The 15,549-nt window shown below is 49.6% G+C and overlaps 1 protein-coding gene across 5 annotated transcripts in view; it reads right to left on the reverse strand.

The window, feature by feature from the left end:
• Lims2 (LIM zinc finger domain containing 2) overlaps positions 1-15,549 on the reverse strand; it is a 36,989-nt gene that overhangs the window by 18,403 nt on the left and 3,037 nt on the right. Inside the window, exon 1 of one of the 5 annotated variants that reach the window (XM_026388456.2) lies at positions 12,202-12,478. The exons of 2 other annotated variants lie outside the window; for them this stretch is intronic. In XM_026388456.2, coding sequence (XP_026244241.1) covers positions 12,202-12,212 — 11 coding nt within the window. In that variant the 5' untranslated portion in view covers positions 12,213-12,478. Of the gene's footprint in view, positions 1-4,150; positions 4,280-5,037; positions 5,060-12,201; positions 12,479-15,549 lie in introns of those variants that run through there. 2 more of the 5 variants (XM_026388474.2, XM_026388441.2) reach the window with 2 other exon arrangements.

A 15,549-nucleotide genomic window follows, 5' to 3' on the forward strand; every position in this document is an offset into this window, starting at 1 on the left:
GAACTGGGTTTCTTCAGTGTGGGCCGTGAGTGTCACAGCAGGTTTCTGGCACAAGGAGACAGACTAGAAACTGGGAAGGGGTCTCCTGTCTTCTCTGCTTGGGGACCTGTGTGGCAGGTACAGGGCCACAAGGCCAATCGGCAACTTGCCAGGCAGGCCAGACTTCTATCCTCTGAGTTTGGGGAATCAGAGGCGCCTGCTGTATCCATGTTCAGACCAGAGGAAAAGGAAACAGGGACGTGGTAGCAGACGTCAGGAACAGGCAAAGATGAAAGGACGGCTTTGCACACAGCAGCCTCAGCTCCCCAATCCTCCCAGCTCCCTGCTGCTCTCCACAAGGCAGGCCAGCCCCTGGGGATGGATGACTGACCACCCTGGGTACACTGACTCTGTTGGGACAGGCCTGACTTCCTTCCTAAAGAACACTCTGAGCTTTCTCTCTGGAAGAACACACCCAAGGTGACAGAGAAGACGGTCCAATGCCCGACTATGAACATGACCTCGCGGGTCTTGAAGAGGTCAGAAATCAACAGGAAATCCTGTGACTGTGGGCCTGGAATGCCCCCCTCCCGGAACCCAGAAATGAAACCAAATTAAGGATTCAAGTCCAGCCCCAGTCTTTTGTATCCTGCCTTAAAACCCAGATTTCTGGACTCTGACCAAGAGAGCTCACAGCTCATCTTCCACTTGCCCGCCAAGACCCCTTGCAGACCCCAGGTCTCTGCTGCAGGTTCTGGCCTTGGGGACAGCCCCTCCCTCTCTGGCTTCTGGCTGAGCTGGTCCAACTCCCATGTCCAGTAGCTGCCGGATGGCTGTGCCCCTATGCAGCAGCAGTTGTCCCTCCTTACCCAGCTAGCTCCTCCACTAGGCCACTCGACTGTCATGTGTCGAGGGCCCTAAACAGCAGCCTGATCACGCCCCTGTTCTTCTACCTTTTGCTTCATCTTCAAGTTGACACCCAGCAGCCAGCCCCTAACCAGAGGGGCTGGCCCTTCACTGGTCTGTGCCGAGTTCCCTGGCTGAGTCCCTGAGTTTCTCTGCTTGAGGATTTGCCCCCTTCCCTTGCACAGATTCCTGCACACCCACTCCTCCTAAACCCACTCATGCCCCAGCCCAAGTCTTGGTCATTAGAAACCCCACAGGGCGCTCTGAGAGTTTCCATGGCTACATCCTCATGCCACCCTGAGAACACAGAACATTCTAGCCCACTGCAAGGACACCTGAATGAGCTCAGACCACTGATGCTCAGCACCACCAGGAAAAAAAAAAATGTGAGCTTTCCCCACAGGGGAGGAAGAGAGGAACTGTGCGTGCAACACAGATCGGGGCTCGCGGCTCACCACCCAACTCCAGTCCCGACAGGCCCAGCCATCCATTGCTGCACCTGAAAGAAGGGACCAGAACAACAGTGACTGCATGGTGGCACTGGAGGAAAGAAAGACTGGCACCAGCATGTCAAGCACAGAGGCCAGGGCCGGGCAGGCAAAGTGCTGGATAAAGGGACTGTTGTTTTCCAACAACTCAGAGCGTTCCAGAGTCCCTCCAATGGGGCCAGTTCCGGGGGGCAGGCCTGCAGGCTGCCTGCAAGAGGGCAGAAGGTCAGAGACATAGACATTCCACGCCCTCTTCTGCACATTCCACCCAAGAACAGGGAGCACAAAGTCTGCCCAGCTGTCCTCCAAGGAGACACGGCCACCCCACCCCCAGCCACACAACACACAGCACACTGCCAGGGGACAAACCCCAGAGATGGGAGAGTGAACACCCTTCCCAACCCTCCCCTGCACACCCCAACTCTTTTGATCTGGACAGATGACACAGCCAAATTTGGTGTTTGTTTGTTTGTTTGTTTTGCAGTACTGAGGCTTAAGCCTACGGACACTCTACCACTGAGCTCCTCCCCAGTCCTTTTTACTTTTATCTGGAGACAGTCTCCCTCAGTTGCCTTGGCTGGCCTTGAACTTGCCATCCTCCTGCCTCAGTCTTCTGAGTAGCTGGGATTACAGGTATGCACCATCATCCCCAGCCAACACAAGCCAAATTGCCATAAAATGTCCCTGAGTTTGACAGTGTTTGACAGACTGCAATGAATGAGGTGACGGGAGCCTTCTCTGGGCCAGGCCCTTGAGAGCAGAGGTGGCTAATTCCAAATAAGGAGATTGAAACAGAGAGTGGGTCACACCTGTGGGTCACACAAAATTGGACTCAGGTCTCCTCCTGTTCCTTTCCAGACCTTGTTTTTTTACTCAACCCCCAACCTTCCTCTCTGCCAGCCTCCCATCAATCAGAGCCTAAAAGATAGTGAGAAGGCCTGGGGAGAGAAAGGGACTAGCCACAACAGGTCTGGTCACAATGAGCCAGGGTTACTGAGGCCACATCATCCTGGTTATCAGTCAGCCCTGTGGCTTGTCCTCTACAGCCAGGCTGCAACCTGCCTCAGATGCTCCCAGCGGCAAAGTGCTCTCTGAACCCAGCTTCTTCATCTGTGAAATGGAAAGTTCTATCCAAGGCTTGCTGGGAGGGTTCAGTGAAGTGATGCCCACGGCAGTGAGTGGCACTCCTTCCCTCTTCCAGCTAGGTCTTTACTGAGAACCTGTGCTGTCCCAGGAATTATTCCAGGTGCTGGGGGAAGGGAATCCCACTGCAGCACAGCCTCAGAAGGTCCTAGAGCCTGCGGCTTCCAACCCCGCAGCACTGCTGGCCCTTCTCCCAGCTCTTCCCCCATGGGGCCGGTCAGAGGCCAAGTCAGGGGTCACTGGGCTGCACACAGTAAACAGGAATTTACACGAAGTCAGCACCACTTACCCTCTTCCACCGGGATGCTTGCCTTACACGTGACACAGGAACATTACAAATCCACATGAAACCTGTTGCAAATTACTGAGCTTTTTCTGCAACTCTGCCACCTTCGTTTCTTTTCATCAAGTACATTTTTTAAATATATATATTTTTTTTCAGCTGAAGTTGGACACAATACCTTTATGTTACTTATTTATTTTTATGTGGTGCTGAGGATCGAACCCAGGACCTCGCAAGTGCTAGGCGAGCGCTCTACCAAGGAGCCACAACTCCAGCCCCTCATCAAGTACATTTTAAGTGTGTCACACCGAGATCAGGGAACTGGCCAAAGGCATGAGGGAAATCCAAAGAAAAACAAAATCGAGTGGTGCATAAACATGTGTGGAGGTGTGGAACCTTCCTGAGACCTGATTTTCATTACGGGCCCAGGTCACTCCTTACACCTTGGCCATGTTATTGTGTTGCATTCATGTTGTAAAAATTACTCTCCAGCATGAGCTTTGGGCCATGAATGCCCTGGCCATCCACAGGTCTGCCACCATGGTTCCTACCAGAGACACCCAGGGTCGTGAAGAGCTGACCTGCTCAGCCATGCTCAGGTGAGTTACTTGGTTTCCTGAACCTCAGGTTACCTACCTGAGAGGAGGGCTCACCAGTTCCTCATCCCGACCTCTGATGGGGCTGCAGCTGTGAGCCCTGCCTGTGGCAGGCACTCCACAGACCCCGGCTCTGCAGGCTGTGAGTCCTCCTTCCCACCTGATACCTTCCCCCTTCCCTCCCTCTTCAAGCCTGGAAGACAGCTCTAAGGGCTCCGTCCTCTGTCTCCCTCTGTCAAAGCCTTCCTTGGCCATGGGCAGGCCAGGAGCTCAGTCTTCTCACTGGTTAGCATTTAGCTGGACACCTTTCCTCGCTGGGGGCTGCAGGCTTTCCTGTGTCTGTGACTGCAGCTCCCCGGCTCCCCAGCCCCTCCTCCCGGTCTCAACCTCCTTTCCTACAATTCCTCCCTACCTCCTCCTCAGAGGACCCCCCCTGTCACTTTGATGCCAATGACTCCAAGTACCCCTTCCAGTCTGAAAGCAACAACGCGCAGTGACATAGGGCAACTGATTTCTAACATACACCCTCCGTGCGCACTGCCCCCCAAAAGTTGATCACAAATGACATCAAACCCAATCTCACGGAGTGGTACCCGCCTGCCCTGTGGTCAACCCCAGCCCTGTACCTGAGCCCTGGGGAGCAAGGCCCATGGCCAGCCGTCGGAAGGCCCAGGCGGGGTTTCAGAGACAAGGCCAGCGGCTGCAGTTTTCCTGCCATTGTCCTAGGCGACCCCGCCCAGCCTCTCGCCACCTACCCTGGGGTGGCTGATGGCGGGCTCTGCCGGTGCTGGCGCCTCCGGTACAGCCCCGACGCGGCGAGCGCGCCTAGCCGGGCAGCCATGACTTGGGGCCACCGCCTAATCGTCGTGGACGCAGGCGACCTGGCGGATGTGGCGTCGGACCACCGGCCTGGGAGCGAAGACGCGGCGGGCAGGCGCAGCCACCTCCGCCAGGCACCGCGACGGGACGGGCGTGCGGCGCCTCCCCCACGGGACAGGAGCTCTGGTTACACGCTGGGATCTCCAAAGGGCAGCAGAGTCAACTCCAAATAGAAAGGATATTGTTCGCGCACCGCGGGGGCAGCTCGGTGAAAGCTGAGGCTGGCTGGGTTGGGTCCCAGCTGGGGAGGGGACTGGGTTGGGAAGGTCCCAAACCAGCATTGAGGTGAGATAGAGAGGGTATCCAGCAGGTCTCAGGCTGCCACCTGCACAGGAAGGACCCCTGAGCCCCCTGAACTTGCTGAGGTGGGCAGTGTGAGACTGGGCCAGTTCCAGAATCCAGGAAACAGTTAAGAAACTAATGAGGGAGTGATACTTGCTCTCTTCCCTTGCTCCCATCCCTGAGATCCTGCAGCCACCAATGCCACTTAGGACGCCTAGATCAGAGCAGTCAGGTAGGTCCTCTAAAACCCCACCAACACACAGCCAGGCATTCCAAAAGAAGTCCACACCCTAAACATTTAGAGGAAAGGCAGTCCACTGGCTTGCCAGAAGAGCAGAAGCAGAAGATTTTTTACCTGTAGAGATTGCTGGGATTACTTGCCATCCAAGTCAAAGCACCCAAGTTCAGTGCTAAGGCTGTGGCCACTTCTGGCCAAGCAGTCACTGTGATCCACAATAAAATAAAGATCCAGAGAACTCACAGAAAAATTTTGACACTGATTCCATTTCCTTGAAGACCCTTTCTAGTAAGTTCAGACAGCACGTATAGAATTTTCCTCCTTCTTCCCCAAGAAAGAGACGGCAGCCAACATTCCAGACAGCGGATGGCTTGAACTGGGGTGAGAGAAAAGTTTGAAGGGTCCCTGTTGCCACCCAGATGCCACTCACACCACAAGGAACACACATCACCTCCCAACACGGGGAAGTACTCATTAACCACTCTGGGGTCAGCCTCAATCTACAATCAGCTGACCTCAAGCATTGGGTGCAATATCATTTATAAACGCGCTCCAATTCCAAAGTTACCCAATGCTGATCAATTCAACAAATATTTTTTAAAGGTGCCTGGGGCTAAAGGGCATATAGAAGCTGAGGGGCCAAAAAGCCATGCTCTGCTGTGACCAGTCAAGGACTTAGGAAGTTTAGGCAGAAAGTTTTGTTAGAGCAGCTTCGAGTCAGTACCCAGGTCTTGGACCTCTCTTACCACCCTGGCTCAGTCCTTCCAATGCAGAAATTCTGAACACTAGATCCCAGAACTCTAGCCCAGAGCTACCATTTTATTTAAGGAAGGAACACTTATTTGAGGGCCCCTAGGGCCACACACAGACCCAGGAGGGAAGCTGCCATAGTTTGAGTCTGAAATGTCCCTTGAAAGACATGTTAAAGGCTTTGTTCCTAGTCCATGGTGCTATTAAGAGATGGTGAACCCTTTAAGAGGTGTGCCTTTAAAGAGGACAGTGAGACTTCAACCCTTCCTATTTCTTATTTTGCATTTTGACCATGATTTTGCTCTATAAGTACTCTTGCCATGATGTACCATCACGGGCCCAAAGCTAAAGGGTCCAGTGAGTCATGGACTAGGAACTCTGAAACCATGGGCTAAAATAAACCTTTTCTCTTTATAAGTTGATTATCTTGAGTGTTTATTAGAGTAACAGAAAGCTGACTAACACAGAAGCTATAACTATACGTGTTTTGTACAATCTAATATGTAAATGAAGTTCAAGTACAAGGTTACCAAGTATTAAGCAATTCAAGAAGTACTATAAAAGAAGACACAAAAGGTTAGCAATTGGGAGAGGCTTTAGAATCTGACTGACCCCAAATCTCTGATCTTTGCATAGCCTTGCACCCTCTGTAGCTGGTCCACTGCAGATATGGGGGTAGATGCCATACTGGGCTACCCAGCCAAGACTCTGGTCCCAGAGGACACAGTTGCAAAACTGCAGTAAGAGTGACATAGCAAAAAATGGCAGACTAAGGGCCTCCAGAAGTTTATCCTTCTATAAAAACATTGAAAAAAAACTCGCAAATATGGTCAGAATCTACTTTTTCAGAGCCTTGCAAATTAACCAAAGGCTTATAAAAACCCTGAGGCATCTAGTCAAGAAAAAGAGATGATCGTGGCAGGGCGGCACACACCTATAATCTCAGCAGCTTGGGAGGCTGAGACAGGAGCGTCGTGAGTTCAAAGCCAGCCTCAGCAACTCAGTGAGGCCAGAAGCAACTTAGAGAAACCCTGTCTCAAAATAAAAAGCACTGGGGATGTGACTCAGTGGTTAATGCCCTTGGGTCCAATTCCTGGTACCAAAAGAGAAAAGAAAGAAAGAAAAGCAGATGAATCTTAGTAAGAAGACTAAGTTCTGGGATATTTTAACTCACCCTAGTCCCTTATCACACCCCCTAACTGCATGGTGGCTTTGAAAAATAATAGCTCAAAGCCTAATAAGGAGAGAGCAGAACAGAATACTACTAACAATATATCAACATTATACAAATTTGCTGAAGTAGCCAAATTTCTAGGACAGAAACCATCAAAACTGACTCAAGAAGAAACAGAAATCCAAATATATTTGTAACAAGCTAAGAGACTGAGTTATTTATCAAAAAAAAAAAAAAAAAAAAAAAAACTTCCCACAAAGAAAAGCATAGGAACAGATGGATTCTCTGGCAAAAAAAAAAAAGAAAGAAAGAAATATATATATATATATATATATATATATATATAGTTTCAAAATACATGATGTAATCCTCTTCACTTTTGTCTTTAATAACTCCCCCTTGCTGGGTGCAGTGCTGCCCACCTATAATCCCAGTGGCTCAGGAGGCTGAGGCAGGAGGATCGCAAGTTCAAAGCCAGCCTCAGCAATTTAGTGAGGCCCTAAGCCACTCAGTGAGACCCTGTCTCTAAATAAATATTTTTAAAAAGGGGCTTGGGATGTGGCTCAGTGGTTAAGTGCCCCTGGGTTCAATCTCCAGTACCAAAACAAACAAACAAACAAATAAAAACTGCCCCTTGCCTCAACATTCTTTAATGTGCACATAGTTCACTATGGCATGCATATTCCCACTGCAATGCTCTGTTATTCCCAAATAAATGCCATTGTTCTTTGGAGAATCTCTCTCTCTGATAATTTTTTTAGGTTGATATAAATATATGAAGAACTCTTATAATTCAAAAAGACAACACAATTTAAAAATGGACAAAGGTCCAGACATGGCGATACACATCTGTACTCCCATCTGCTCCAGAGGCTGAGGCAGGAGGATCGCAAGTTTGCAACCAACCTACACAACTGAGTGAGACCCTATCTCTAAATAAAAAATAAAAATAAAAAGGGCTAGCTATATATCCCAGTGATAAAGTGCCCCTGGGTTCAATTCCCAGTATCGAAAAAGAAAAGAAAAGAAAAGATAGGCCAGAGAGCAAAGGATTCTCATAGACATTTCTCCAAAAAAGATATATTAGTGCCCCATAAATACATGAAAATATGTTCAACATCTTTTAATCATTAGGGAATGAAAATTAAAACCACAATGTGAAACACTCCATTTCCACCAAACCAGACAATAAGTGTTAAGGAAGATGTTGAGAAACTGGAACCCTCATACATGTCTGGTGTAAAACTGTGTAAATATAAATACAAAACTATACCGTTAACTCAGAAAATAGCTTGACGATTTCTCAAAAGCTTTAACATAGAGTTACCATATAACCCAGAAATTCCAATCCTGGGTATATGCACAAGAAACAAGCAAGTTTCTAAAAAAGAAAGAAAGGAGAAAGAAAAGACATGTTCATACAAAAACTTTTATAAGAATGTTACAGCAGCTGGGTACTATGATTCAAGCCTGTAATCCCGGAGACTCAGGAGGCTGAGGCAGGAGGACTGCAAGTTTGATACCAGCCTCAACAACTTAGTAAGATCCTGTCTCAAGATAACATAGAAGAGGGGGCTGGGGATGTGGCTCAAGCGGTAGTGTGCTCGCCTGGCATGCGTGCGGCCCGGGTTCGTGTCCGCCGAGAACTAAAAAATAAATATTAAAAAATTTCTCTCTCTCTCTCTCTCTCTCTCTCTCTCTCTCTCTCTCTCTCTCTCAAATAAATAAATAAATAACATAGAAGAATATACCTGAGTGGCAGAGCACCCTGGGTTCAATCCACAATACCACAAGGGGAAAGAAAGGACTCTTGGCAGCATTACTCATAACAGCCCCAAATAGAAACAATTCTAATGTCCACCATCGGTGAATGGATTAAAAAATATGATACACCCATATAAAGGAATATCATTCAGTTAAAAAAGGAATGAAGTTTGACTCATGCTACAACATGGACGGACCTTGGAAACATGCTAAATGGAAAAAAATGAGGTTAAAAAATGCTCCATAATGTATGGTTCTATTTCTATGAAATGTCTAGAACAGGCAAATCTGTAGATCAGCATACAGCAAGTTAGCATATTAGCAGGTGCCAGGGGATAGGGGAGGGTAGGTTGATAACCAGGGGGTACATGGTTTCTTTTGAGGAAGATTTAAATGTTCTGATTTAGCTTGGGGGCAGCCAGATCCCTCTGAATGTTATAAAGATATCACTTGTCACACACTTCACATTTTACTTAAGCCCTGGCTGCATCACAACCCCATGGGCTGTCCAGAGGGCTCTGGCTGCCCCCTAGCTACACCTTGGCCAACTCCTTCTCCAAGGGAGTCATTGGGCATACCCCTTGCCCATTAGGGTGCAGGAAACATTGGAAGATGTAAGGGGACAGATCACACTCCGCACGGTGCCGAGCACGGAGCTAAGCATGCAATCGGGCACATGGAGGCCTTAAGTGATGTTCACCTGAGAGGGGTGACCCACTCTGCAGGGGCAAAGCCACTGAGTATAGACTGTAGAGGGTGCCACCTTGCGGGCTTCATTTTGAGGAATGCCTGGGATGGCTGGGCCTCTGGGCAGGTGACCCTCCTACCTCCACCCTCTGGAACAGTGAAGATGCCAAAGCTCCCTTCAGCTGTGACAAAGAGCCTGGGTTCCATGTATGAATATGTCACAATGAATCCCACTATTATGTATAATTATAATGCACTGATTAAAAACCAGAAATAGGGGCTGGGATTGTGGCTCAGCGGTAGAGCGCTCGCCTAGCACAGGCGGGTCCCGGGTTCAATTCTCAGCACCTCATAAAAATAAAGGCATTGTGTTGTGTCCACCTACACCAAAAAAAAAAAAAAAAAAAAAAGCCTGGAAATAAATATCTAGATGACTTTAAAAAAAAAAAAAAAGAATCTGGGTTTTAAGTTCCAAAGTCACTGTGTTGCAGGCTGAGCTAAGTCTCTTTCTTGTCTGGTACAACCTCTCCCTCAGTAGCCACACCATATTCCATGCCTCACTGACCCTTCTCCCCCTAGCTCAGCTCTGCCTCCCCTGCTGTATTCCCTCTGCCACCCAGGAGGGAACTCCATGATTGCTGGCCTCTCAACCATCCACTGCCTCATCTCTACCTTGGCAAAGTACCCATGGGTCTATCTGCATAGGGCAGTTCCTCGAATGTCACTCCAGATCATTTTGGAAGCTCTACACTGCCTCCACTCTGCTCTTGCCTGCTGTGATTCTGGGGCAGGTGTGGGAGCAGAGGAGGCATTTCCAAAAGGCAACCTGGCTCTAAGCAGCACCAGGGTAGTGAGTGAGGTCCCCAGGATCCAGCATGAGGAACTGCCCCAGCATCATGCCAGGGAAATGGACATGGAGGGACACCGTGGCATGAAACGGTGCAAATAAACCTTCACAGCTTCTGGGACAGGAAGAATTCTCGCCCACTCCCAAGACTGGGTCTCATGTCCATTCCTCAGCAGCTGGCCTGGCCAGAAGCCCTGTGTGTGGAAGGGCAGGAAGCCAGTTCTAGCACAACACTGCAGTGAGAAGGGCAGGCTTCAAAGAAAGATGTCAACTTATGCTCTTGGACGGCTCACAGCTGTGCAGAACAAATGAGCGGGAGAAATACTAAGAAAAAAAAAAAGACTGGATAAAGTCATCAAAAGCGTCCGTGAAGGGTAGCTCTGAGGAATAACCATGGATGTTTTCTTCTTGCGTTTTGTATCTGTTATCTTCCATTTTTCTGGGATTTTCCTAATTCTCTAAGATGAGCATATTACTTTGACCAAGAAAGGTGTTTGTTCACCATTCCTGTGTAATTTGATAACCAGCATTTCTCCTGGACCCCTGCAGCAGGAGGGCTGCTGACCACACCCTGTCTTCCTGGGTTCCCGCTGGCTGTGGATGGCTGACCTGACAGTGTCCATCTCCAAGGAGGGCCAAGAGACACAGGCTTAAGGGGATACCTGCCTGGGAAATAAAGGTGCCTCTGATCCCCACTCTGGCTTTACTTCCTCCTGAGTGAGAAAGGTCATCTGGCCTTTTATTAGGATCTTTCCAGTTGGAGAGGTAGGTGACCTCTTATGCACCCTAGCCACGCCTGCCTCCACATTGGTTCTGTAGCTGCTACAGAGTGTCCCTGTTTTTCTCCTTCCTTTTCCTCAAAAACTGAGGGCAAAGAACTAGGCGGCTGGCAGGGAGCCCTGTAGCAAAAGGGAGGCAGGGCCCCACGAGCTCACAGGAGTAACCACAAGGCAGTCTGTGGAATGACAGCTGCCACCCTCCCAAGTCATCTCATCTTACAGATGGGCCTGAGCCAAGGTTTCTCAGTATTTCTAAGTGGGGACCGGGGTGGGGGGTGGGGGTGGCTTTGTCCACAGCCTTGGCAGAGGTCAGGAAGCAGATTAGGGAATAGAAATCCAAACACATCTGAAGGTCTGGTCTCACTGGGTTAGAGGATACACGCTATTTTGGGATTCTGGGGGCTTCCCAGAGACTCTCACACACAGGCCCAATGGTGACCAGAGGCAGTGTGCTCCTATGGGGAGGGGACTGTGCTGTACCTGGGCTGAATTTGGAGCCACCACCCTGTACTCCTGGACACTGTTTTTCACTCTACAAGTCCCTTTACCCAGCAAAACCCTGTAGGGGGCTAAGTCTCCCCTCCTCAGCCCAGGAGCCCCTCCTCAGGAACATGTTCCTGTTAGGGCTTGGCTAGAAAGGGGCCCTGGGCCTCAGGGACCAGCCCTCCCTCCCAGCTCTGAGTCATGCACTTGTACCCAGCCATGTTCCAGAATGGACTGTAGAGGTCAACACTGGCTGGACACTGGTGAACATGTGACCAGTCTCTAGAGTCACTCAACCTCTATAACCTCTGTTACCTCATCTGTAAAATGGCACAAGGGGCCTGAGAGCAGAGGACAGGGCAGGCTAGGCGAGTCCCCTGCCCACACCCTATGCACCTTGGGCTTGGGTACAGTTGTGGCCAAATCCCTACCTGCAATTTACTACTATTAGCCTTTTTTTTTAACCACCCTGATTTACAGAGGAGAAGAAGGAAGTCTCCAGAAGCAACGGCTCACCCAGAACCACACACCCAGGTCTGAGAAGTTAGTGGAAACTGACAGCCAGGTTTGATGTTTTGCCCTTCAGTTTGGTGTGATCTTGGGCAAGGGCGCTGGCCTCCCCATACCCTGATTTTTCCTGAGTGATGGGGTTACTGTCCTGTCCAGCAGGGTTTGCTGGTTGGGTGGGCAGGGGGTTCCACCTGTTGCCACGGCCCCCCAATCCGGAGAGGGGCGCTGCTGCCAAAGGGTTGACCGAGTCCTGCCCCTGAGTAGATCCCAGGCTGGGTCGCGTGAGGGTCCTGACCCCGCGCCCCCCGGGGGTCCCCTCGCAGTCCCCGCCAGCGTCCCCCACTGACAGGAGTCCTCCTCTCTCCCTCCCTGCGCCACGGCCCCGCCCGCGGACTTGAGTGAGGGGCTGTTACCTTCCCGTCATGGTGGCCGCTCACGCGGAGCCGCGGGTCGCCTCTGGTCGCCTCTTGCACTGGCTCAGCCGCGGCCGGCAGCTGATCGCGGGTGCGGAGGAGGGAGACGCCCAAAAAAGGCAAGAGCGGCTCCACCCGGCGGAGAGCGGGTGGGGGCCGGGGTGGAAGGGTGGGGAGCGCAAGGTTGCGGGGTGCGGGTGCGGGGTGGAGAGACGGGAGGGGGGCTGCCAGCGGGAAGCGGGGTGGGAAGTGGAGGTGGACGCTGCCACCCTTCAGCACCGGCCTTGGGGGACACCCGAGTGCAGCCAGCCGCGGGCGTGGGTCACATCCTCGCCACCCGCCACCCGAGCTCCGTTCGCCACCTCCCGGATTCCGGGCATAGTTTTCCTTTTAAAGTGAGTGAAGTTATAATAAACACTAACGAGTCCCCCACCCCTCCAGCTCCACCGGGGGACACCCGGCCGGTGACCTCCCTGAGTCCACTGTTCCTGGTCCTAAGGAACCCCAAGCACTTGTAGGGGACCGTGTCATGAAAGGGTAACGCTGAGACCACCTCCCCAGAGTTCTCACCGTGGTCCCTGGCAGGATAGAGGAGTCGTCTCACAGCCTTTATGCTCCAGAGAGACATTTCTGGGCACCACCTTTCTCCCGCCAGGCCCTAGGGATCCCCAAATCCACACAAAACTGCCTCCAGGAAGGCCAAGCTCCTGGGGCGTCCCTCTTCCATGGCTAGCCTAACAGGGCACACTAAGATGCCAGGCCAGTGCCCTCTCCGGGAAATATCCAATTCATCCAAGTATAAAGGGATTCTGCCTGATCCCGCATAACTCAGCAAAAGGTTTTTGTTTTTAAACAAAATCCAAAGAGTAAGAACCAGGGACTCCTTTCCATAATGAAGTGCTACTAACAAGACACCCTAAGAGCCCATTAAAACAATCTGGTGCCATAAAATCATTTAGGGAATCTATTTCTGAGGAAATTATTAAACGAAACAAAATGCCTTCACTCTCCCTAAAGGCAGATATTTCTAGCTGGGCAGTAGAGTGTAGCTCATAATTGGAAGCAGCCCAAATATCACACTGTGAGGCCAGGGCTGGACAGCCTGATGTGTTCACAGGATGAAATATTATAACTTCTAGATAGTCTTGGCTACTGAAAAAGACTATCTAGAAATGACTAGGAAAAGCAGCAACTTTCAAATAAACTAACAGTAGAATTCAGAGCCAGGAGTTCAGAATAAAATGCAGCTCTGACTGAAGAAATAAACTTGGAAAACACCTGTCCCCAAATAGCTGATGTCTCAAAGCCAGTGCTTTTTTTTTTTTTTCTTTTTGCAATAGTCTTAGCCAATTCATTTGAACTATAATCTGACAGATGATGAATCGGAAAGCCTGGGGATCTCTCAGTTCATCTTACTGTATAGGGATAAACTGACAATGCAGAGGAGCAGGCATGTTAGAACTTTCCAATAGCAATTGACTGCAGGACACACATGGATCTGCCTGTGGACAAACCAGGACCCTTATCCATGAGCCAGCGGTGAACTTAGAGCTGGGTGGCAGCTACTGGAAGTTCTTGAGGTTTCAAGGAGCAACAGGCCAGTGTAGCTTGAAGTTAGATTGGCAGGAAGAATCTGGCAATTGCCCAGCAGGGTGTCATTCATACATTTACTCATTCATTCAACCAATGGTTTGTTCAGGAGTAGTTATGCCATGTGGGCACTGGTGATAGAACAGTGAGCAAGAAGATATGGACTAGGCTCTCTCGGAGTTTAACTGGGCAGGGGCGGGGGGGTGTCAGAGGAAGAGCCAGGAAAGGCTTCTGATGAGGTGACATTTGAGCCGAACCCTGAAAGAAGAGCAGTCCTGCAACCATCTGCAAGAAAAGTATCTGGGCAGAAGGAACAGTAAGCTCAGCAGCCCTGAAATAAGAAGGAGCTTGGGGTGCTCAGATCAGAAAGGAGAGTGTCTGTAAAACAATAAGATGTGGGGCTGGGGATGTGGCTCAAGCAGTGGCGCGCTCGCCTGGCATGTGTGCGGCCCGGGTTCGATCCTCAGCACCACATACAAACAAAGATGTTGTGTCCGCCAAAAAACTAAAAACATATATATATTAAAAAAATTCTCTCTCTCTCCCTCTCTCTCACTCTCTTAAAAATATAAATAAAAATAAAACAATAAGATGTGGGTGGGGCATGAGAAATAAAAGAGAGAGGCTAGGGGGCCAGGGCACCAGGGCCACAGCAGTTGGCAGCTTCATTGGAGAGGTTGAAAACAGACACCACACTCTCGTAACTACAAGGGTGAGCCTCAGAAGACATCATTCTGAGTGAACTTAGTACACAATACACACCAAGTTCTAGAATAGGCAAAACTAGACTGTGATGGGAAAAAAAATCAGAATGGCAGCTGCCTCCCAAGTGCCAGTTGGGCAGAAGACAGGAATTGACCAGGAAGGGGCATTATGGGCATTTCTGATCATGTTCTATATCTTAATAGGGCTGTGGGCCACCCAGGTCACGGTGACCAAAATACCTGTCAAGAACAGCTAAGAGAAGGAAAAGTTTATTTGGGGCTCACAGTTTCAGAGATTTGGTCCAAGGACAGTCAACTCCAGTCTCTCTGCCCGGCAGCTGAGAGAAAAAGCACAAGGGAGGAGCCAGGGACCAGATATAATCCCTGAGGGCATCCCCACCCACCAGCCACACCCCATCTGCCTACCTGCTTACAGAATTACCACCCATGAATCCATTCAAATCATTATTCTTTTAATCATTGGTGAGGTTACGGCTAATAATTTAAAGCTAATAATTTCACCTCTGAACATTCCTGAATTAATATATCAGTTTCTTGGGGGACACCTCATCTCCACACCATAACACAATGAATGTAAATTTTACCTCAAAAGAAAGAATAGGAAACAATATTGAGCTCTGGTCAATTATCATTGACTTGTTGATGTGTTTAGGTGAAATGGTACCCCGTGACCCTAAAATGCATGTTAAAAATCAATATGGATGGATGAGTGGATAGACAGGTGGATAAATGAACAGAGATGGTAAAGGGAGTCTATCCCAGTATTAATGGGAGAGTCTAGGTGGTGGGCATCCAAGTATTCAAACTTGATGAGTGCTTGAAATTTTTCATAGCAAAATATCAGGGTGGGGGGAATCTTCCTGGTGATTGCTTGAGGGACACAGTGATACAGAGTCAATCCAATTGAAGGCTATTTTTACATGTCCAGGAAGGATAAGGTTGTACCTTGGGCCAGGTGGCTTTAGGAACCGGGCTTAAATACAGGGTCTATTTTGCAATGGACAGGATTTGCCTGTCCGTTGGATTTGAGTGT

The sequence above is a fragment of the Urocitellus parryii genome, chromosome 1, assembly GCF_045843805.1.
Source record: "Urocitellus parryii isolate mUroPar1 chromosome 1, mUroPar1.hap1, whole genome shotgun sequence".
Lineage (NCBI taxonomy): Eukaryota > Metazoa > Chordata > Mammalia > Rodentia > Sciuridae > Urocitellus > Urocitellus parryii.